The sequence below is a fragment of the Dermacentor silvarum genome, chromosome 7 (genome assembly GCF_013339745.2).
Source record: "Dermacentor silvarum isolate Dsil-2018 chromosome 7, BIME_Dsil_1.4, whole genome shotgun sequence".
Lineage (NCBI taxonomy): Eukaryota > Metazoa > Arthropoda > Arachnida > Ixodida > Ixodidae > Dermacentor > Dermacentor silvarum.
The window spans coordinates 46098460-46118017 of record NC_051160.1 but is presented as its reverse complement, the minus strand read 5'-3'; the positions used below and the strand labels follow the sequence as shown (position 1 = coordinate 46118017).

Below are 19558 nucleotides of genomic sequence, written 5' to 3'. Positions count from 1 at the left end.
CCCCGCGCCCTTTCACTCGCACATACAGCGTTCGGCGCGCGGCGACGATTTCTTCTCCAAATGACGTCATACGGAACCTCACGGCGACGGCGACGGCGACGGCGACGCCGACGGCAGAAATCTGCTTTTGAGTGTCCATATAATTGCTATCGCAATAAAAGTAAGTGTTGCACGTTTGTAAAGCGTGAACGCGAAAGCCTGCCAGCTGTACGTGGAAGACGACGACGACGAACGCGCGAGCAGTGGCACGAGCGCGTCTCTGTGACCACGTGACATGCGCAATCAGGCACGCAATAAGCACACCTTTAGTAAGACATAACCGTGGAGGAGCTGTGGCTTCGGCGCAGCGTGCTCGTCTCGCACCGCGGAGGCCTGGGCTCGATTCCCACCCAGACCGAAATTTACCAAATTTTCTTTTCAAATCCACTAATTTACTTTGCTTGCAGGAACGAACCTCCCCGAGAAATGTGACGCTAATCCGAGCATTTTAGACGTGTTTTTACTCTTTGCGGCATCGCTCATTTTTCGTCACGCCACACTTTCGACAAGGTCACTGCAAGGCCACCTATAACATAGACACTAGACTTTCGCTTTAAAAACAGTCGCAGTTTCGTCCGAAAGGAGAAGCATTGATTGCGATAGCAATTATTAAACAGCTATACGAAGTATAAACTTGTAAACATTCGCTTACTTACTAATGGTGTCACGCGCGCACCTGCAAACATGAACACATCTCACTCGATGACCGCGGACACTCGCTGTCAAAACGCTGGTACGATGAAGAGCGGCAGCAGCGGCGAGCGAATTGCCCTTCGTGCAGCCTCTCGCTTCAACGCGAACTAAGCGGTGAGAACACAGCGCACACGCACCTATCAGTAGCCGGCGCGCCTGACTTTGTACCCATCACAGATCGCTTTCGAGATAGGGCCCGCGCAGCCGCGCTGAGCCGAGCCATACACGCCACCGCCGGAGAACGACCCCCCCCCCCCCCCCGGTGCCTTGAGCATTTCCTCCCTGCCTTCCTCCCTAGCGCGCGCGAGATCGAGCCACCATCCTCGGCTCACCCTCGCACGCCTTCATCCGCACCTACAGCATGCGTGCGCGGCCACGATGTTATCGCGCTTGGAACTTTATACGGAACATCACGGCGACTCCGACGACGACGGAAATGCGCCTGGAGTGTCCATACAATTGATTTTAAAAAACGAGAGGAACGATGAGTTCATTCAGCTAGCCTCGGCAAGTCAACTTCCTCTAGTGCCACCCTGCCCACCTTCCGCGCGCTCGGCGGCTAGAAACTATACCACTCGTCGATCACGTGGTGAGGGCTTGTATATCTGCTCTATATGTACATTGTCTGAATCTAGGCTTTTAACGCAGCCCAAGCTTTCGTTGCCGTTATAGTATTTTAACTAAACTGTTATAACTGGCGCCCGGGCCTGTAGGGGTGACGTCCTCTCATGCTGCTTATTATGTTATTTTTTGTCCTAGTCTCCCGCAACCATGATAAAGTCGAACCCGGATATATCAAATCTAAAGGGGATCGCAAAAAAGTTCGGTGACAGGTAATTCTATATATAAAATAAAAATTGTACAGAAACATTCTCAAGGAGATTTTACTGCTGTTCGTTATACACAATAATTCGTTATATGTATGTCGATATATCCGGGTTCAACTGTATTGCAAATGAAATTCAGTCTACGCCAAATTACACTGAGCTCGCCGTCCCGTATTACACGGGCGCAGGCAGCGGCGGTGGCCCGCCACCCGGGCCTCCGCCAGAGCTGCAGCCGGTGGAGGACTGTGGCCGCTTGCTGAACCGGCTGGCGCAGTCGATGCTGGCGTCCATGCTGGACGTGCCGTCGCGCGTCCAGTGGAACCTGCTGGTGTCGCCCATCTCGCTGGCCACCGCGCTGGCATCGCTCGTCGCGGGCTGCGAGGGCCCCACCAAGGAGGACCTGTGCAACCTTCTGCGTCTCACGCTGCCCGAGGTCGAGGTCATCGTCGATCGCTTCAAGGTGCTGCCGGGGTGGTCTCGCGCTGTTAGCTTAGCTTAAAGGGACACTAAAGGCAAATACAAAGTCCACGTGGACTGCTAAAATATTATTCCAGAAGCCTCACACCGTCAGGAAAAGACTTATAGTTTAGGAGAAAATCGCGTCTCAAGTGTCCGCATACGTTTAGCACAATTCAAATCGACCGCCCCCGAGCGGGAAGTGGTGACGTTGCATACGCCATCACCGCCCTTTACTGCCGACGGCGAGTAAAACGGCGCCCGACAGACGGCGCTACGGTTTTCTGAGCCAAACGCAAACGCGTGGCCATGGAGAAACCGAGTCAAGACAGGGCGCGTTGGATTCGCCGCTGCGGCTACTATTGGTCAAGTGGCGTGCATCGTTCGGCAATACCGCGACATCACATGGACGTGGCACTCTCCGCTACTTGCAGTTTGAGTGAGTTTTGAGAGCCAGAAAAACAAACCAGCGCAGCACTACAAGATAACGAAACTATCGAACCGCGGAAGCGCGGGCGGTCTACGAGTGAAGAAACCGAAACCTTTTGACCACCCACGTCGTTGTCAGTGGTAACGTCGATGAGCTCTTTTTTTTTTTTCTAAAGATCAAATTAAACTGGACAAGTGGCATTTTATTTAGTCTTATAATGCAATACAATGATATTTTTATTACAAGTAGTTGAGGACTAGTGAGATAATTAAAATGAGAAGTGGCTTCGCTATCGGGCTAGTATACTTAATGTCCCGGAGGAGTCTTCTAATCGGGTCCTGCATTTACCTCAAATTTGCTATTAATAAAGCTCTGTTCGCGATAATATTGACGCTGTAGGCGTTCTCGAGCACTAATCTGTCACTTTAGCATTACTTAATATTTGCCTTTAGTGTTTTAGTGTTAGTATATCAGAGCTTTAGCTCCCCCTTATATAACTACTACCCTTTACTGAGATAATACCGGAGACGTTGAAGGCAGTAGCAACGTTGGTGGCGACATCTTCAGACGTTCGAAGCGCAACACGTTAGGAATGTTTCAGCGTTACATGTTTCTTGTCGGGAGAAAATAAAAGAACAACACGTGCAGTATTCATAGCGTGAAGCAGGCACCATATATTATACCAGCGTTACATAATGCACTTTCAATCGCCATCGAGCCCGTTCTGGATCGAACTTCTCGACCACGATCCTTCCGCACCTTGCGCAAGGGAGCCAAACGCCCGCGAGATGCCGCGGTCAGCACCGCCGCTGTTTAAGTCCTGCTGCTGCAGTCTATACGTTTGCAGTGGTCCAGTATTCCCTAAACGGCAATACGCAGACACGCTAAAGCTCTCCAATTCTTTTGTGCGCGGACAAGCTAAGGCTCTCTATGAATGGAGAGTTTCAGATTAGGGGACGCGAGCAGCTTGCATACGCAAGGACTAGGGGCCACGGTACTGCGCATGTGCAGACCTCCAAGTAGTGATCTGCACATGCGCAGTACCGGAGCCCATAGTGCTTGCGTACGTGTCCGCGCATGCGCAGTACCGTGACCCCTAGTTTTAGCGTACGCAAGCCGCTTGCGTCCCCTAATCTAAAGCTTAGGTGTCTGCGCATGCGCAGTACAGTGGTCCCTAGTTCTTGCGTATGCAAGCCGCCTGCGTCCCCTAATCTAAAGCTCTCTAATGGTAGGGGTCTGTGCATGCGCGGTACCGTGGCTCCTAGTTCTTGCGTACGCAAGCCGCATGCGTCCCCTAATCTAAAACTCTCATAACTGCGCAGACCGAGGCGGCGGAGCACATGTTCTACGTGGCGAACCGGATGTTCCTGCAGTCCAACTGCCCGCTGCTGCCCACCTTCCGGTCGCACATCGAGTCCAAGTACATGACCACCGCACAGAACGTGGACTTCGAGGTACACGCGTATGGGATATGACCGTGCATAACCCGGCTGCATATACTGAAAATCTAGAAGGCACATCGTCTTAGCAACCGCGGTTGAACGCGATTGGCTGAAACGCCGCCGGCGACGCTCGACACCCTTCGCAACCGCTGTGAGAGTACGCGGGCCACCTAACGCATTTTACGCTAACATTAACCTAACTTAACCTAACCTAACCTGCCTAACCCATCGTGGGCGACACGCATAGGCAATAATCCTCACGGCGTGACATCAGAGCATCACAGGCGGCGTTTCAGCCAATCGCGTTCAACCGCGGTTGCTAAGGCGATGTGCCTTCTAGATTTTCAATATACGCCGCCCGCATTGCCCATGTTTTATATACCGCCATAGCTAAACTATAAGCATCATCATCATCATCAGCCTTCGTCCACTGCAGGACGAAGGCCTCTCCCTGCGATCTCCAATTACCCCTGTCTTGCGCTAGCGTATTCCAACTTGTGCCTGCGAATTTCCTAACTTCATCACCCCACCTGGTTTTCTGCCGTCCTCGACTGCGCTTCCCTTCTCTTGGTATCCATTCTGTAGCCCTAATGGTCTACCGGTTATCCATCCTACGCATTAAATGGCCGGCCCAGCTCCATTTCTTCCGCTTAATGTCAACTAGAATATCGGCTAACCCCGTTTGTTCTCTGATCCACACCGCTCTCTTCCTGTCTCTTAACGTTAGTCCTAATATTTTTCGTTCCATCGCTCTTTGTGCGGTCCTTAACTTGTTCTCGAGCTTCTTTGTTAACCTCCAAGTTTCTGCCCCATATGTTAGCACTGGTAAAATGCAATGATTGTACACTTTTCTTTTCAACGACAGTGGTAAGCTCCCAGTTAGGATTTGGCAATGCCTGCCGTATGCACTTCAACCCAATTTTATTCTTCTGTAAATTTCTTTCTCGTGATCAGGGTCCCCTGTGAGTAATTGACCTAGATAAACGTACTCCTTTACAGACTCTAGAGGTTGACTTGCGATCCTGAATTCTTGTTCCCTTGCCAGGCTATTGAACATATCTTTGTCTTCTGCGTATTAATCTTCAACCCCACTCTTACACTTTCTCGGTTAAGGTCCTCAATCATTTGCTGTAATTCGTCTCCATTGTAGCTGAATAGGACAATGTCATCAGCAAATCGGAGGTTGCTGAGATATCCACCGTTGATCCTCACTCCTAAGCTTTCCCAGTCTAAGAGCTTGAATACTTCTTCTAAGCATACAGTGAATAGCATCGGAGAGATTGTGTCTCCTTGCCTGACCCCTTTCTTGATAGGTAACTTTCTACTTTTCTTGTGAAGAACCAAGGTAGCTGTGGAATCCTTGTAGATGTTTGCTAAGATATTCACGTATGCCTCCTGTGCTCCTTGATTCCGCAATGCCTCTGTGACTGCTGGTATCTCTACTGAATCAAATGCCTTTTCATAATCTACGAAAGCCATATAGAGAGGTTGATTGTACTCCGCAGATTTCTCGATTACCTGATTGATGACATGGGTATGATCCATCGTAGAATATCCCTTCCTGAAGCCAGCCTGTTCTCTTGGTTGGCTGGAGTCAAGTGGTGCCCTGATTCTAGAGGAAATTATCCGCCTTGCGAAATCCACGGCTACAATTTGTAAATTGCAATATGGGCCATCAGGTAATTGGCTATAAATTTAATTAGTGAATTTTTGTTAAATATTCAATTAAGCATTTCAATTTCTTGTGCAAGTAATGTCCGCCTCTTCGAGTAGACCAGCTCATGAACTAGAATTGTGCTATCTGCCACTGGCAACCTTTAAAGAGAAACTGAGACATCCACCCAAATGTAGCAATTCGCTACTATGGAAACCCAACCGGGTTCCTCGAAAGAAAGCCTCGCAGTTGAAGAAAAATTCGTCCTGGTCCGGGACTCGAACCCGGGACCACCGCCTTTCCGGGGCAGCCGCTCTACCATCTGAGCTAACCAGGCGGCTAGCAGATGGCAGGGCGAAGTCGAATTTGTCGACAACTCGAGGCAAAGGCAAGTGTATGGTGTAATAGTTCAGCGGAAATCCGCTAGGTGGAGATAAGTAATTAAAGAGAAACTGAGACATCCACCCAAATGTAGCAATTCGCTACTATGGAAACCCAACCGGGTTCCTCGAAAGAAAGCCTCGCAGTTGAAGAAAAATTCGTCCTGGTCCGGGACTCGAACCCGGGACCACCGCCTTTCCGGGGCAGCCGCTCTACCATCTGAGCTAACCAGGCGGCTAGCAGATGGCAGGGCGAAGTCGAATTTGTCGACAACTCGAGACCATGGCAACCTTTATGAATTGTTGAAAGTTTTCGCTGAAACACCCTGTATATATATATATATATATATATATATATATACATATATATATATAACGATTACTGAGTCGAGTTATTGCGACTAGGACCCTTGGTGAACCCACCGCGGAGGTTCAGTGGCCATCGCGTCCTGCTCCTTGAACACGAAGTCTCGGGCTCGCTTCCCTGTCGCGTAGGCCGCATTCCAATGAGGACTGAATGCAAAGCATTCCTGTGCCGTGCTTTTTAAAGAACCCCCCTGGTGGTCAAGATTAACGCGGAGCCCTCAGCTATATACGGCGACCTTGATAAGCCAAAGTGCAGTTTCGGGTAGTAATCAAATTAAATACTTATTCATTGTTGAGCGACACGTGTCTCGTTCTTGCTGCTCACCTGATGCGAAGCCATGCCTAGATAAAATCTACAAAGACAATAAATTAATTACAGACCATTATGCTAAGCAAATAAGCTTTGCGGAAACCCGTAAGGCGGAGGAGGTTTCACGATAGGGAAGATGGTCATCTACTCTACCGTAACGCTAAGCTACAACAGAAACGCATGCGCGGCTTCCTCGGGAAGAAAGGTGTATCGCAGTTGTACAGGAAAAGTTCGTGATGATCCGCGGTTCGAATCCGGCACTGCCACCCCCTTTGCGGAGCCGTTGGTTTGACAGGACGAGGAACTGAGAAGCTTTCTGAAGAACCTTAATACGGAGTCTCCCATCACGACGAGTAACGAACCCTGTTTGGAGCACCGAAGAGCTTTGCTCACAATTTCATACGTGCTTAGAATCACAGCTCTACCTAATCATATATGCCACACTCTTGTTACCTACACCACAAACAGAATACACTATGCCAACAAACCACACATCGTGAGACCACTTATCCTTCGATTTGAAGATATGTGCCAAAACTACAATGTTCCGAGCGAAGCTCTCAAGGTCGCCGAAACACCGAATAGACTGCCCCCGTGGTATGATTTCGCACATTTTTGTTATTTTACTCTGACATGCCACAAGAAAAAAGAAACACCGCTTGAACACATAAGGCACGATTTTTCACAATTACAAGAAAAATACAATGACTACACCGAGTTCTACACTGACGGTTCCAAGACAAAGCAACATGTTGGAAGCGCAGTCGTATCGGAACACTGGGAACACTGTCTTAGGTTACCACAGTTTGCTTCGGTTTTCACAGCCGAAGTATATGCCCTGCTCATGGCCTTAGAAAAAATAGTTACAGGAGAGTATAAAAAAGCAGTTGTCTACACAGATTCCCTCAGTTTACTTAATTCCCTCCATAGAAAATCAGAGTGCGAACCCTTTCTCGGCTGCATCTTGAAAACGCTCGGCAAAAGTGAAAAGCATGGTCAAGTACTTCGTCTCTGCTGGATTCCAAGCCACATGGGAATCCCGGGAAATGAAAAGGCGGACAAATGCGCAGCAATGGCTGCCCGTGAAAAAATTACAGAGATAAATCTTCCATTCAAGGACTGTGTCCGGGTGGTCCGTGCTGCGATCACCTCAAAGTGGCAACAGGATTGGGGCTGTCAAGAAAATAACAAGCTACAAATAGTAAAGCCCATACTGCAGGAGTGGAAGACATCATACCACCAGGAACGGTTCATGGAAGTCATTCTATGCCGCGTTCGCATCGGACACACATATCACACATAAATTTTTATTGAAAAATGAAGAACAAGCGGTCTGTGACCAATGCCAAGAATTGCTAACTGTGAATCACATTTTAATAACATGTCCGGCGTTGGAGGAAAAAAGACAGAAATATTTTTATGAACTTTACAAAACAATAACACCACTTCATCCCTCCCTGATCCTAGCTGAAAATGCACTTGTATCTCTAGACAATGTTTTTAAGTTTTTAGATGAAACAGGTTTCTTAAACAAATTTTAACTAATGATTTTTGTTGCTTGAAGCACTTTCATCAAATTATATATTTTCATCCTGTGCATGGCGCATCATAGCCTTAGTTGCTTTTGCGCCACAAAACCTTACCTAACTAACTAACTATAACTCCCATCACGACGGCATGTCTCCTAATCATATCGCGGTTTTGGCACGTAACACCACAGAATCTATAACCCCGGAGCCCGGTTACCAGCGCCTTTGAAAGAAGCGCCAACCACCCAGGATTCGCACCTATAAACACCTCCTATATAATGAGAGATTAAAAATTCGCAGGGTCTCTTACGTTATCCCTAAGACGACTTGAAGGCGAAAGCCCAAGTGCCGATGCATTAAGGACGGACGCGTGACGTACACATCCTCCGTAATTCGCTTAGCCTACTTCGCTTAGTCATCCCTCTTAGTCCGCTTACTCATCCTCTTAATTCGCTTAGTGTACTTCGCTCAGTCATCCCTCTTAATTCCAAAGGTCGATGGTTCGAATCCCATCCAAGTTCGTGCGTTCGACTACCCTAATTAATTCACCTTCATTAACACCAAATGTCATGGGTTGGACTCCCACCAAAGGTCGTGGGTTGGTAGCCTTAATCAACACCGAAAAGTCACGAGGTTCGACTCCCACCAAAGCTCGGGGGTTCGTAGCCTTTTTGGTACCTTTCGTGTCATCGAAGCGTTTTCGCTCAAGAGGGCGACCGACTCGTGAGACATATAAGGCTTTTGCCTTAATAATTAGTCATAGTGATAGGCCTGTAATGGTGATGCATAATGTGGTCCTATACAGTTTCACGTTGCGCTAGCTGCTCTTCAAAATAACGACGAGGCGGTGCCATAACAAGGCCTGGCTTCTCTGCAATGCACGCCGTCTGTCGCAGAGCCCCGAGCAGTCGTACGTGCGCGCCATCAACGAGTGGTGCAGCAACGCGACCAACGGCAAGGTGCCCGCCGTGGTGACGCGCAAGACCTTCTCGGGCAGCTCGTCCATGGTGCTGGTGAGCGCGGTGTACTTCAAGGGCCTCTGGAAGGACAAGTTCTACCAGAACGCCACGCACATGATGAAGTTCTACGTGTCGCGCGCCGACACCCTCGACGTGCGCATGATGACCCGCACGGGCCGCTTCCCGTACGCCGAGGTGCCCTCGCTGCGCATACGCGCCCTCGAGGTGCCCTACCGCACCGGAAACCTCTCCATGGTGCTGGTACGTCTTACCCTTCCTTATACTTCCTTCTGGGAATCGGTACACAAACACAGAAGAAAAATTGCTCCATCTCCCGCTAAAGGTAACCATGTGTGGATGCGAAGCAGCGGGGAGATGGTTAGCTTGAGCGGGAGATGGTTTCGCGGCAGCGGCCCGAGCGCTCATCGCGGCGCTTCGCAGGAGAGAGAATGAGGCACGCGCGCTCCGTCATTTTCATACCGCGGAACTATACCGTGGCGCCGCCAGCGGAGTATGCAGCTGTCGCACCACCTGTCCTGCGCGCCGCTCCGGATTCCTAGAGGAGAGAGAGGGGGAGCGTAGCAGAGGAGAGGTAGGGGGAGGGGACGCGCATGCGCTGTGGGGGTGTGGGACGCCGCGGGAAGCAGGACGGCCAAAGCCCCCGCCATAAGCTGCTTCGCATCTAAAAAATCCAGAGTATAGATGTAAGCATGAAATGACTGCCATATGGCGTCTTTTGCTGCCTGTGGTGCCGCCGCCTTCAACCGCTTTTCTTCTTCCAACAGTGCAGCGCGCTCAGCGTCTGTCGCTACTTTTTCTTCGTGTCACGAACCGCTCACGACTCGCGGACCGCTGACGTTGACAAGAGCATAGGCAACCTCTCTATGTGCCTTTTGAACGTCGCTATTGGAAATGACAAATAAAACTTCAGCGCACTAGAAGTTGCAGCTTCAGTGATATTGTGAACACATATTTGAAAGAAATCGGAAGCAATATTTTTGCAACTTGTTTGGCAGTAACTAGCGTGTGTGTAAGTGCGGTCCTGTACAAAGGGTTCGGGGCCAGAGACCACATTTTCTTAACTTTTAGCTGGTTGCCCGGACGATCTCATTTTGTTCTCGCAACGATGCCCTGAAGTTCTCGTTTGAGTGCCCGGATAACGGCTCTGGCTTTTGGCTCAAGGTCACTCGAAGGTCGCCGACAACGAGAGCTAAAAGCATTTCATGCTTAAAATTGACGGTGTTCTCAAGGCATCCTTTTTTTTCTTTGCCTACTTCCCCGCGATTTGGTGTGTCGTCGTCGTCGTCTGTTTCGCCAAGTATAGACGCTGTCGGAGACAACGGGGTGCTATCCTGGACATTTGTCACCGCTCCGCTATTTCCAAATTTCCCACTACGGTCGAACCTGCATATATCGAATCTGAAGGGGATCACAAAAAAGTTCGATATATAGGTAATTCGATATATAAAACAAACATTTTATACAAAAGGGGATTCTTTACTGGTTTTCGTTATAGACAATAATTCGTTATATGCGTGTTCGATATATCCGAGTTGGACTGTAATTGTTTTCGTTGAACAGCTTGGTTAACGTTAGCCGCGGGTCGACCCCCTATACGTACACAGCGTTACTCTTCTGTGGTGTCCGTAGTATAGAGACGTACGTACTAGACTTCGGGTGCGCGCGCAGATCCTGCCCACGGAGGTGGACGGCCTGCGGCTGACCCAGCAGAGCCTGCTGGCCGGCGACACCCTGTGGGAGGTGACGCGGCAGCTGCGCCCTCGCGCCAACGTGCGCCTCGGGCTGCCCAAGTTCGTGCTCACGGCGCGCAACAAGCTGCGAAACCTGCTCGAGGGGCTCGGCTCGCACCGGCCGTTCGACCCCGAGCAGGCGCAGTTCATCAACATCTCGGGCTTCAAGGGGCTCCACACCACCGAGATAATACAGGCCGTCACCGTGGAGGTACGCGTTCGGTACAGTGCTGTTGGGCTGCCGAGTTCGAGGTCGCGCTGTCAAATCCCGGCCAACGGCAGCCGGGATTTGATAACACCCGTGTACTTAGATTTAGGTGCACGTTAAAGAACCCCAATCTATTCCGGAGTCCCCCCACTACGGCGTGCCTCATGATCAAATGTGGTTTTAGCACGTAAAACCCCATAATTTTGTTTTTCGGCACAGTCTCACCTGCACGCTGGGTACCTGTACCTGTACCTGCGCCTGCACGCTGTGTATCTGAACATCGCGGCTTTAATCCTTTGCGAAATTAAATCGGAAGCGATAAAGAACAAGCAACAAAAACAACCGATTAGCCTCCCACTTGAAGCCAGACGCGTGTGGAACCGTCCTATTCGTAACTTCCCAACGAGAACTTGCCGCCGGTTCTCGTTGTAACGCTACCTTCAACGAATACCACATGACGCGGAATTAAGTACATTTCAAGTTACGAAAGATGGCGTCATTAACATGGTACGCGCCGTGTCGACAATTGTGAAACGATGTTACGTGGTCATCAATCTACGGAAAGCGAAATCGCTTTTGACGAAAATGAGCTAGAGGAGATCGAATCAAATCTTTATTTTTCCACCATGCACATTAAAGATGGAGGACAACGGGAAAAGGGCTGCCAGTAGGCGGATTGACGAGTCCGCAGCCCCACGTAATGAGCGGCGTTTTGGCATCAGCAATGAAAAACAGTCAATAAACAAATGTAAACACTTGATCAGTGCAGAACAAAAGTAAAACACAGTGGTTCGAAAAAAAAATAATACCAGGATAAGTAAATCAGATTTATTCTTCTGAAAACATAGATCTAAGCTTAGCAGTGGACCAAATAAATAAATAAATCAAAATTAGTAGATTTATAATGGTTTAACAGTGATGGCAAAGAATAGCATAGGCGTTCCATGCCAGAGGTCAAGCAGGATGCAACAACGTTCCAATATTCTCCATATCTGGTAGCATAACATTATCATTTTTTTTTACTTAGGTTAGGTATGTTATATCTCCCTTCATATTTAAATCTAGCACTCAAACGACAGTTGTATAATTTACGAGCCCTGATAACGTGCGCTCTATGGAGAACTATGGAAGATGGACACTTATTCCGCGAAAACAGAGAGACGCTGCTTTGAGCACGTAACTAATCTGTTTGAAAGAACAAGGCGGTTTCTTGTTCGCAACGCTCAATCAGTGGACAATGAGAACTGACATGAAATGTCGTTGTATAAGTCCGTTCGTCGGGGACAGCGGCACCGCCTAACTTCGGTTAACAGAATAGTTGCCAAGAGAAAGGGAAGCGCCGTCGAGGACGGAAAAGGATTGAGTGATTTACTGATTGATTTACCACTGATTTACCATGCAATGAGTTACAAAGTTTAAGAAGCGCTGCAGCTGCCATCACAGAGCAACATGCAACAAATAACAGGGCTCACTTTCTTCTTATGACACAAGATACACGAACGTGTGTTACACGCTTTCACCATACAATCAAAGAAACATACATCGATTGGAAACTTTATGCATGAACTATAGCACCCTACAGCTGCTAAGACAACGTGTCGGTGAGTGCAGGTGTCCGAGGACGGCAACGAGATCACGCGCACCTCGGCGCTGGTGAACGAGGTGGTGTCCAAGATGGCGCCGACCACCCAGTTCCTGGTGGACCGGCCCTTCTTCCTCTTCGTGCGGAGCAAGGCCACGGGCGCCATCTTGCTCTTCGGGTGCGTCCGACAGCCGCTGGAGTGGCGCCCCGACAGCCCGGACAATTCGGCGCTGCTCTGAATGTCGGCGGCGCCACAGCCGTGCACCAAAGCCCGCGCGGGGCTCTCCGAAAATCGGTGCACCCTACGGGACCTGGCGCCCACTCCGTTATTTTATTTAAATTTCGTACGTTCATTAAAGGACCCGCATTTGGTGCTGTTGCGCGCGATCTTTTCTTTTTCCCTCATAAAGAGTGACGCGTGCTTGAGAGTTCACGCCTCCAGCTGGAAAAGAAGGAAAAAAAAAAAATGGTGTCTCCTCCGGTGGCAATCCCAACCTGAAGTTTTCCGACAGACGCTAGCGCCACTCCTTCCCCTAGCGGGCAGCGGCGTCGCCATGCATCAGGTCGCTGGCACTGCGAGACGTGCTCGCGATGCCAGCGACCTTTGCAAAATTGCTCCCAGCGTCGACGTTGTTTCGCGATGGTTCGGCGGTCGGGTAACCAAGGAGCCCGATACTGTTGCGTGGTGAACTGCCACCACAGTCACAAAAACACTCGGGGCCTGCGGCCGCCTGTAAAGTTCGACAGTTATGGCAGAAGGAACGCAGGCAGGCATGGATAACCGCCGTCCGCAAAATCAAGCAAGTCGGAATGCGACTTACTCATCGCTGGATATTATGCGGCAGCGTTGTTGCTTCGCCTGTAGTTCGGTTACGAGTTTGATCGTGACGAGTGTTTGGCTGCAGCTGTACTTCGACGTGCTTTGAACGACGCGTTGAGCGTCGCTGACTTGCGCGTGCTACGCACATTGTGTTTTCTCCAGTTTGACCACGCGCTTGATCGGTAACGTTTCTGTAGAGGCAAGTTGCAAGCAGTCGAAGCGCTCTAGCCTGCAGGCGCATGATTTGTCAAAAGAATGCGGGCCGCATACTGTGTGGCCTCTAGACTCGGCGGGTTGTTTTGCGAGAGGAGGGGGTATACGGCGCGGTTTGAATCGCTTTGGCTATTGGTGGTTCTTTAATACCGGTGCAACGTGGCCACTTTCGATCGCGATCGAGCGCCGATACGGATCAAATTTGGCGGTCAAGAGTGATATAGCCGTTACACGGTCCAACAAACCGGATCGAGCTGGTTGAGCTTACTCGCATCAGACGGTGCGTACGACAGCCAACGATCTGCTTGATCCGGATCGCGCAGAATAGTGGTCGAAAGTGGCCGCGTGAGAAGCACCCGATCCGGATTGGACTCGGCAGCGCTCCGAAATGCCCCGAGTGGACAGGGGTCTCAATTCGTCGTGGGTTTAGACACGTCAGGGACGTCACAGTCGTCGTGTCGCCCGACGTACGCGATGGTAATTAAAATCGTCTCTCTTGGTATACTTGCGAGGCGGCTTCTTCACGCGAGATTCCTCACGCCTTTTTCCGGTCCTTGGCGAATCATTTTGCCTCCTTCTTAGTTTTTGTTTTAATGCGTTCGCATTCTTGGCTTCACGCACCTTTCAGGGGCTATCTATCAATCTGTCTATTTATCTATGTATATTTGTATCTAACCTTTCTCTCTTTTTCCGCCAACCTTGGTTAGTTTTGAATCCGGCTCCCTCGGCGCAGTAGCCCAATGTTCTACCCATTAGAGCATGGACTACTCGTGACCCAAGATGGCGGAAGAACGGTTAGAGCCAGCCACCGTCGACAGTGATCGTGAGATGGGCTGTGGCGAAATTTTTTTTTTCTTCCTTATTTTACGTTTTTCAAGGCTGACACGTGCGTTACTCATATCTTGCATTTCATTCATGGTCGGTTTTACTTAGTAATATAGTACTTTTCAATTTCTCATTGACCTTTGTGCAGCCAACTGATTTGTGGCCTATCCGCCACAGCGCTTGCTTGTTTGCTTGCCTAAGAGATTGGCTCACACCCACTACATGGGGGATTGGCCAAGAAAAGCTTATCCGACTCTAAAAAGAATCCCTATTGTGAAATTTTGAATGGCTAACGGAATGAAACCTGATAAAATTCAATAATTTATAGCAGGTAAATCGTCCCGATTCAGTTTTATACCCCACAACAGCTGCACCAACATCCCTATGACAGTGTCTCAAAGAAGATGTTCGCAATGATAGAATATCGGGAATGGTTATACTGAACCCAGCACCACGAAATATTCCTTGTAAAGTATGTTTTCTTAATGAGGAAAAACGGCGGCATGATACGAAGAAGTGTTCTATTGTTTCCTCTTCACCACAGTACGAGCACAAAGAGGAGGGCGCAAGACCAGATCTACGCAGATGCAGTTAGTAGTTTAATGCAGGTATTCGACATCGGAACTTGGTAAAGGAGGAGGAATAAACTTTTATTAGAGAACCAGCACTTTATGATGGCCGGGCCAACGCCTCCTCTAGAAAGGCTTTCTAGAGGAGGCGTTGGCCGGCCCTAAGCCTCCCATGAGGGAGGCTGCAAGTCGAAGGCCTCTCCCTGCAATCTCCAGTTAACCCTGTCTTGCGCTAGCTGATTCCAATTTCTACCTGCAAGTTTCCCAATTTCATCACCCCACCAAGGAAATAGGAGGCGCTATTCCTAGTGGGCATGCGCCACAATACTTGAAGGTCATCATCATCATCAAGAGGGACACGCGCGCACGTGTCGGTATATCGGTGCGCGACCGCGGGACAAGGGCGCGGGCAGAGGACGACGTGTGCGTGTCGGGGATGCCGGGCCCTCTGGACAACGTGCGGCTGGCGGTGAAGTGCTGCAACAGCCTGGGCCTGGACGTCTACTGCCGGTACACGAACGCCAAGCCGCTGGAGAACATGTTCTTCTCGCCGTTCGCTCTGGCCGCGGGGCTGTCCATGACGCTGGCCGGAGCGCGCGACGCCACCGCCGAGGAGATCATGCGCCTCATGCACATCGACCGAGGACTGTTCGAGACTCAGCGCGAGATGGTCGACCTCATCCGACAGCTGAGAAACGAGACCGGAGAGGTGAGTGCTGCCCCCCCCCCCCCCTTGCGAGGGGCGGGCCCCTTGTATACGCAGGGACGGGCGGTTTTAGAGCGATAGCTCTACTGCTATACAGGTACAGACCCAGAAAACGCACGGTTCCGTAAATGTGACCTTCAAGCTCAGCCAATGTCAAACTGGGACTTAGCCTGCCACTATAGCGGCGGCTGCTGCGTGCGCCGCGTAGGCGCCCATATCTTGAAAGCGATCTGCGATGTGGACGAAGTGCGCGGTCGCGCAGGCCTCATCTTCAAAGCGATCTGCGATGTGGACGAAGTGCGCGGTCGCGCGGGCCTCATCTTCAAAGCGATCTGCGATGTGACGAAGTGCGCGGTCGCGCGGGCCTCATCTTCAAAGCGATCTCCGATGTGGACAAAGTGTGTCGAGTGCTGGTAGCTTCGTATGCACTGTGCTTTCGACGCTTAGTTCACGTTGAAGCGAGACGCATCGTGAAGGTCAGTTTGCTCGTTGCTGCTGCCGCGCCGAGCTCCAGCGGCTGTGTGTTGTCTTGTGGTGCAATGATAGATGCGGTAGTTGCTGACGGCGCCGAGCAGCGTCTGTGTCCTTTCCCTAAGCAAGCAAACCCGTGCTATCGCTCGACAAACTTGGTTTAACCACGTTCAACCGCTGCAAATGTTTTATTTATTTTTTAATTTTTATTTATTGAGTATTGCTAGCCTGAATTCCAGGCCTTAAGCAGGAGTGGGTTACACTTTTCGGTACAAATGTACCTGAACAACAAAGAAGAGCACACAAACAAACGGAACTGGAGAAATTCGATTGGTGTGTAAAGTACGGCACTAAATACAATAATGTAATTTCAGATGGCAAATAGTTCATAAATGAACACGTGTGGGGACGCATTAGACAGAGCGTTGCTCAACACTTGTCCATGTGAAAAAAAGGGAAAAAAAACGAAAAGTATTTGGTTCGATGCGTTGGACATGTCAACGTGGTGCACAGTATCAAGAAAACATAACTGGAAAAAACATCAAATAAAGAAAAGCAAGAGATAAGTGCGACGCTTTCGTGGAACGTTGCTAGACCATTGGCGATAAGACACTATCATTTCACATATTGAAGGGTGGCAGTGAAAGCGGCAACAGTAGAGCTCTCGATTACTTCTCTGGGCAAACGATTCCAATCACGGATGGTACGGGGGAAGAAAGAATGCATGTAAGTCCGATAATTCTGCAAGAAATTTCGCCAACTTTTTTTGAGTGGAAAGAACGAGTGGGACGCTGCTTAAGAGGTTTCAAGTACAAACTTTTGTCCATTCCAAGCTTATCATGGTGTATCATGCAGAATGTCTTTAGTCTTTCGCGATAGCGTCTTCTTTGTAGGGATTCTAGAGTTGCGGAAATTAATAGAGCAGTTGGCGATGTTTTGCTGCTGTACGAATTAAAAATAAACCTAGCTGTCATTTTGCTGAATATTTTCCAGTTTCCTTACATTTGTATTTTTGTGCGGTATTTCTCTTAAAATCGTACATCTTGCGCTTACCTTTTGCTCAAATATTGCAGTAAGGTGTCGTTTTATGGTACCAATTGTTCAGTATAACAGTTCGCACTGTTGTCTGCCGGATTATTGAAGAAAAATAAAAATTGAATCTGCCTTCGCCCTTGACAGCAAGTGATGCTTTAAAGCATGGCTTTCGATATTAGATTCCATGACTTGCTCGGGGGTGCATCCGAAAGCGCCGCAGACGAAGGCAATTTGTTTTTGTTTTTTGTTTTTTGTTTTTTTACCCCCATAACCAGGTAAGTAACGTCGCCAAATACAATATTGAACGATCCGAATCATAAAATGCGATCTTGCTGCGCAATTTGAGCAAGAACAAAGCAGCACGCCGTAAGTGCGAAATATCTTTTTTACGATTTTAAGAGAAAAGCGCACGTACCTCTATACAGACTTTTTCTCGAGAGTAGCAAAAAATCAAAAATAAAAAAACAAGTACTCTCTGTATACTTGACGCTGACATTTGAACCAGCGCAGTGAAGGGGCTTGAGGGGATCGTATACAGGCCCGTTCAGAAAAAAAAAAAGGAATTTGAAAGTACAGAAAACAAAAATAAAATTCTGGGTTTTTTCGTGCCAAAACCACGATATGATTATGAGGTATACGCCGTACTGGGGGGCTCCGATCGATTGATTTCGACCACCTGGGGTACTTTTAAAGTGCACGCAATGCACGCGCCACACGGGCGCTCTTGCTTTTCGCGCCCCCAACGAAATGCGAGCGCGCCGCGGCCGAGATTCGACCCCGCCAGAGTTTGAAGTTTGAAGTTTGTATATTAAAGTTTATTTCAGGCAACCAATAAAATATATACATACATATATCTATATATACACACACATACAGTTGCCTAGGTGACCGGCGAAAAGGCAAAAAAGCCTGACAGGGCGCCTGCCCCCCGAGAACCCAAATTCGCCCCCCAAAAAAACACAATGCTCAGTGTTACAATTTGGCAAAAGCTATTACAGTGCAGAAAAAAAAAACAATGGCCATAGGACAGAAGAAGCAGCTCAGTACAGCAACGCTTTTGTACGTAAACAATAATTTTCACATTTAAGGCACAATAAGGCATACAAGTGAAACCAAAAATATGACATCGAATTAATTGATTTTAACGACTTCCAAATGACCGCAAAGTGAAAGACAACAGCAAATAGTTTTGACAACATAAAACGTGAACAAGGTTTGTTTGTATTGACAATAAATTTGAATTTACCTTGCGTTTAAAAGCACGGTATAAACCGATCTCATCAATCAGGGTGGCTAGGAAAGGCTGTTGGTTTAAAAAATGCGGAATCTGATAGCTCAGTTTCTCATTCTTCCTCTTCTTTCTGGGGTTTTACGTGCCAAAACCAGTTCTGATTATGAGGCACGCTGCTGTGGAGGGCTCCGGATTAATTTTGACCACCTGGGGTTCTTTAACGTGCACTACAACGCAAGCACACGGGCATTTTTGCATTACGCCTCCATCGAAATGCGGCCGCCGCGGCAGGGATTCGATCCCGCTACCTCGTGCTCAGCAGCGCAACGCCTTTGCTGTCTGAGCCACCCCGGCGGGTAGCTCAGTTTCTCAGTTCCGTAGTTGGTGCGTGGTTTTTCTTTTCTGTAAATCTTATGACGTAGGTTGTGGCAGTGGCTTTTCGCAAGATGCATCTGAAAAAAAACTGTAGGATTAGGTTTTACTTGACTGTAAATAACCATCGCCAACTTTTTTTTTTCATGACATTTTGTAATGGTCAGTATGTTTTTTTTTTTTTTTTTTTTTTTTTTTTTGAAGAGAGGCGCCGTATAAAACCTGTGTGGTACTCCTTCGTTTAGTCGTATAGCTTTCTTTTGCAAGACATGAATTTTATCCGAGTTTGATTTAGTCGCACTCCCGCACACAAGAAGACAGTAGTGGATGTGCGAGTGAACTATGGTGTAATATAGTTGTTGTTTTTTTTAACTATTGTGGAAGCAGTTGTCGTAATTTACAAATAATAACATTAGAAATTGATATGCTGGAGCCGACGTGATTGGTGTGCAAGAACCAGTCTAAGTTCTCTTGAAAAGGTACCCCAAGAAATTTACGTGCTGTGACGCGTTCAATTTTTTGCCCCTCAACAGTTATGTTAGCTTCTCTTGTGATAGTCTTATTACGTGGGCGGAATAAAACATATTTCGTTTTTTTTTTTCAGTGTTTAGTTCTAGTCTATTATTTTTTAGCCAGTCAGATAGATGTCTCAACCAAAGATTTGCTTGTTGTTCAAGAATATTGAGCGCG

At 48.6% G+C, this 19558-nt stretch overlaps 2 protein-coding genes across 2 annotated transcripts in view; both read left to right on the top strand.

The window, feature by feature from the left end:
- Positions 1 to 1093: 1093 nt before the first annotated feature.
- On the top strand, positions 1094 to 13046 carry LOC119458839 (leukocyte elastase inhibitor). Its single transcript, XM_049671464.1, has 6 exons — positions 1094 to 1097; positions 1748 to 2019; positions 3768 to 3899; positions 9023 to 9346; positions 10775 to 11047; positions 12656 to 13046. The coding sequence occupies exons 1-6, from the start codon at positions 1094 to 1096 to the stop codon at positions 12863 to 12865; spliced, it is 1215 nt and encodes a 404-aa protein (XP_049527421.1). The 3' UTR covers positions 12866 to 13046.
- A 2140-nt stretch (positions 13047 to 15186) lies between these two features.
- Positions 15187 to 19558, top strand: part of LOC125947109 (leukocyte elastase inhibitor A-like) — a 41195-nt gene continuing 36823 nt past the window's right edge. Inside the window, exon 1 of the mRNA XM_049671463.1 lies at positions 15187 to 15762. Within this exon, the coding sequence (XP_049527420.1) occupies positions 15490 to 15762 (273 nt within the window). The 5' untranslated portion in view covers positions 15187 to 15489. The remainder of the gene's footprint in view (positions 15763 to 19558) is intronic.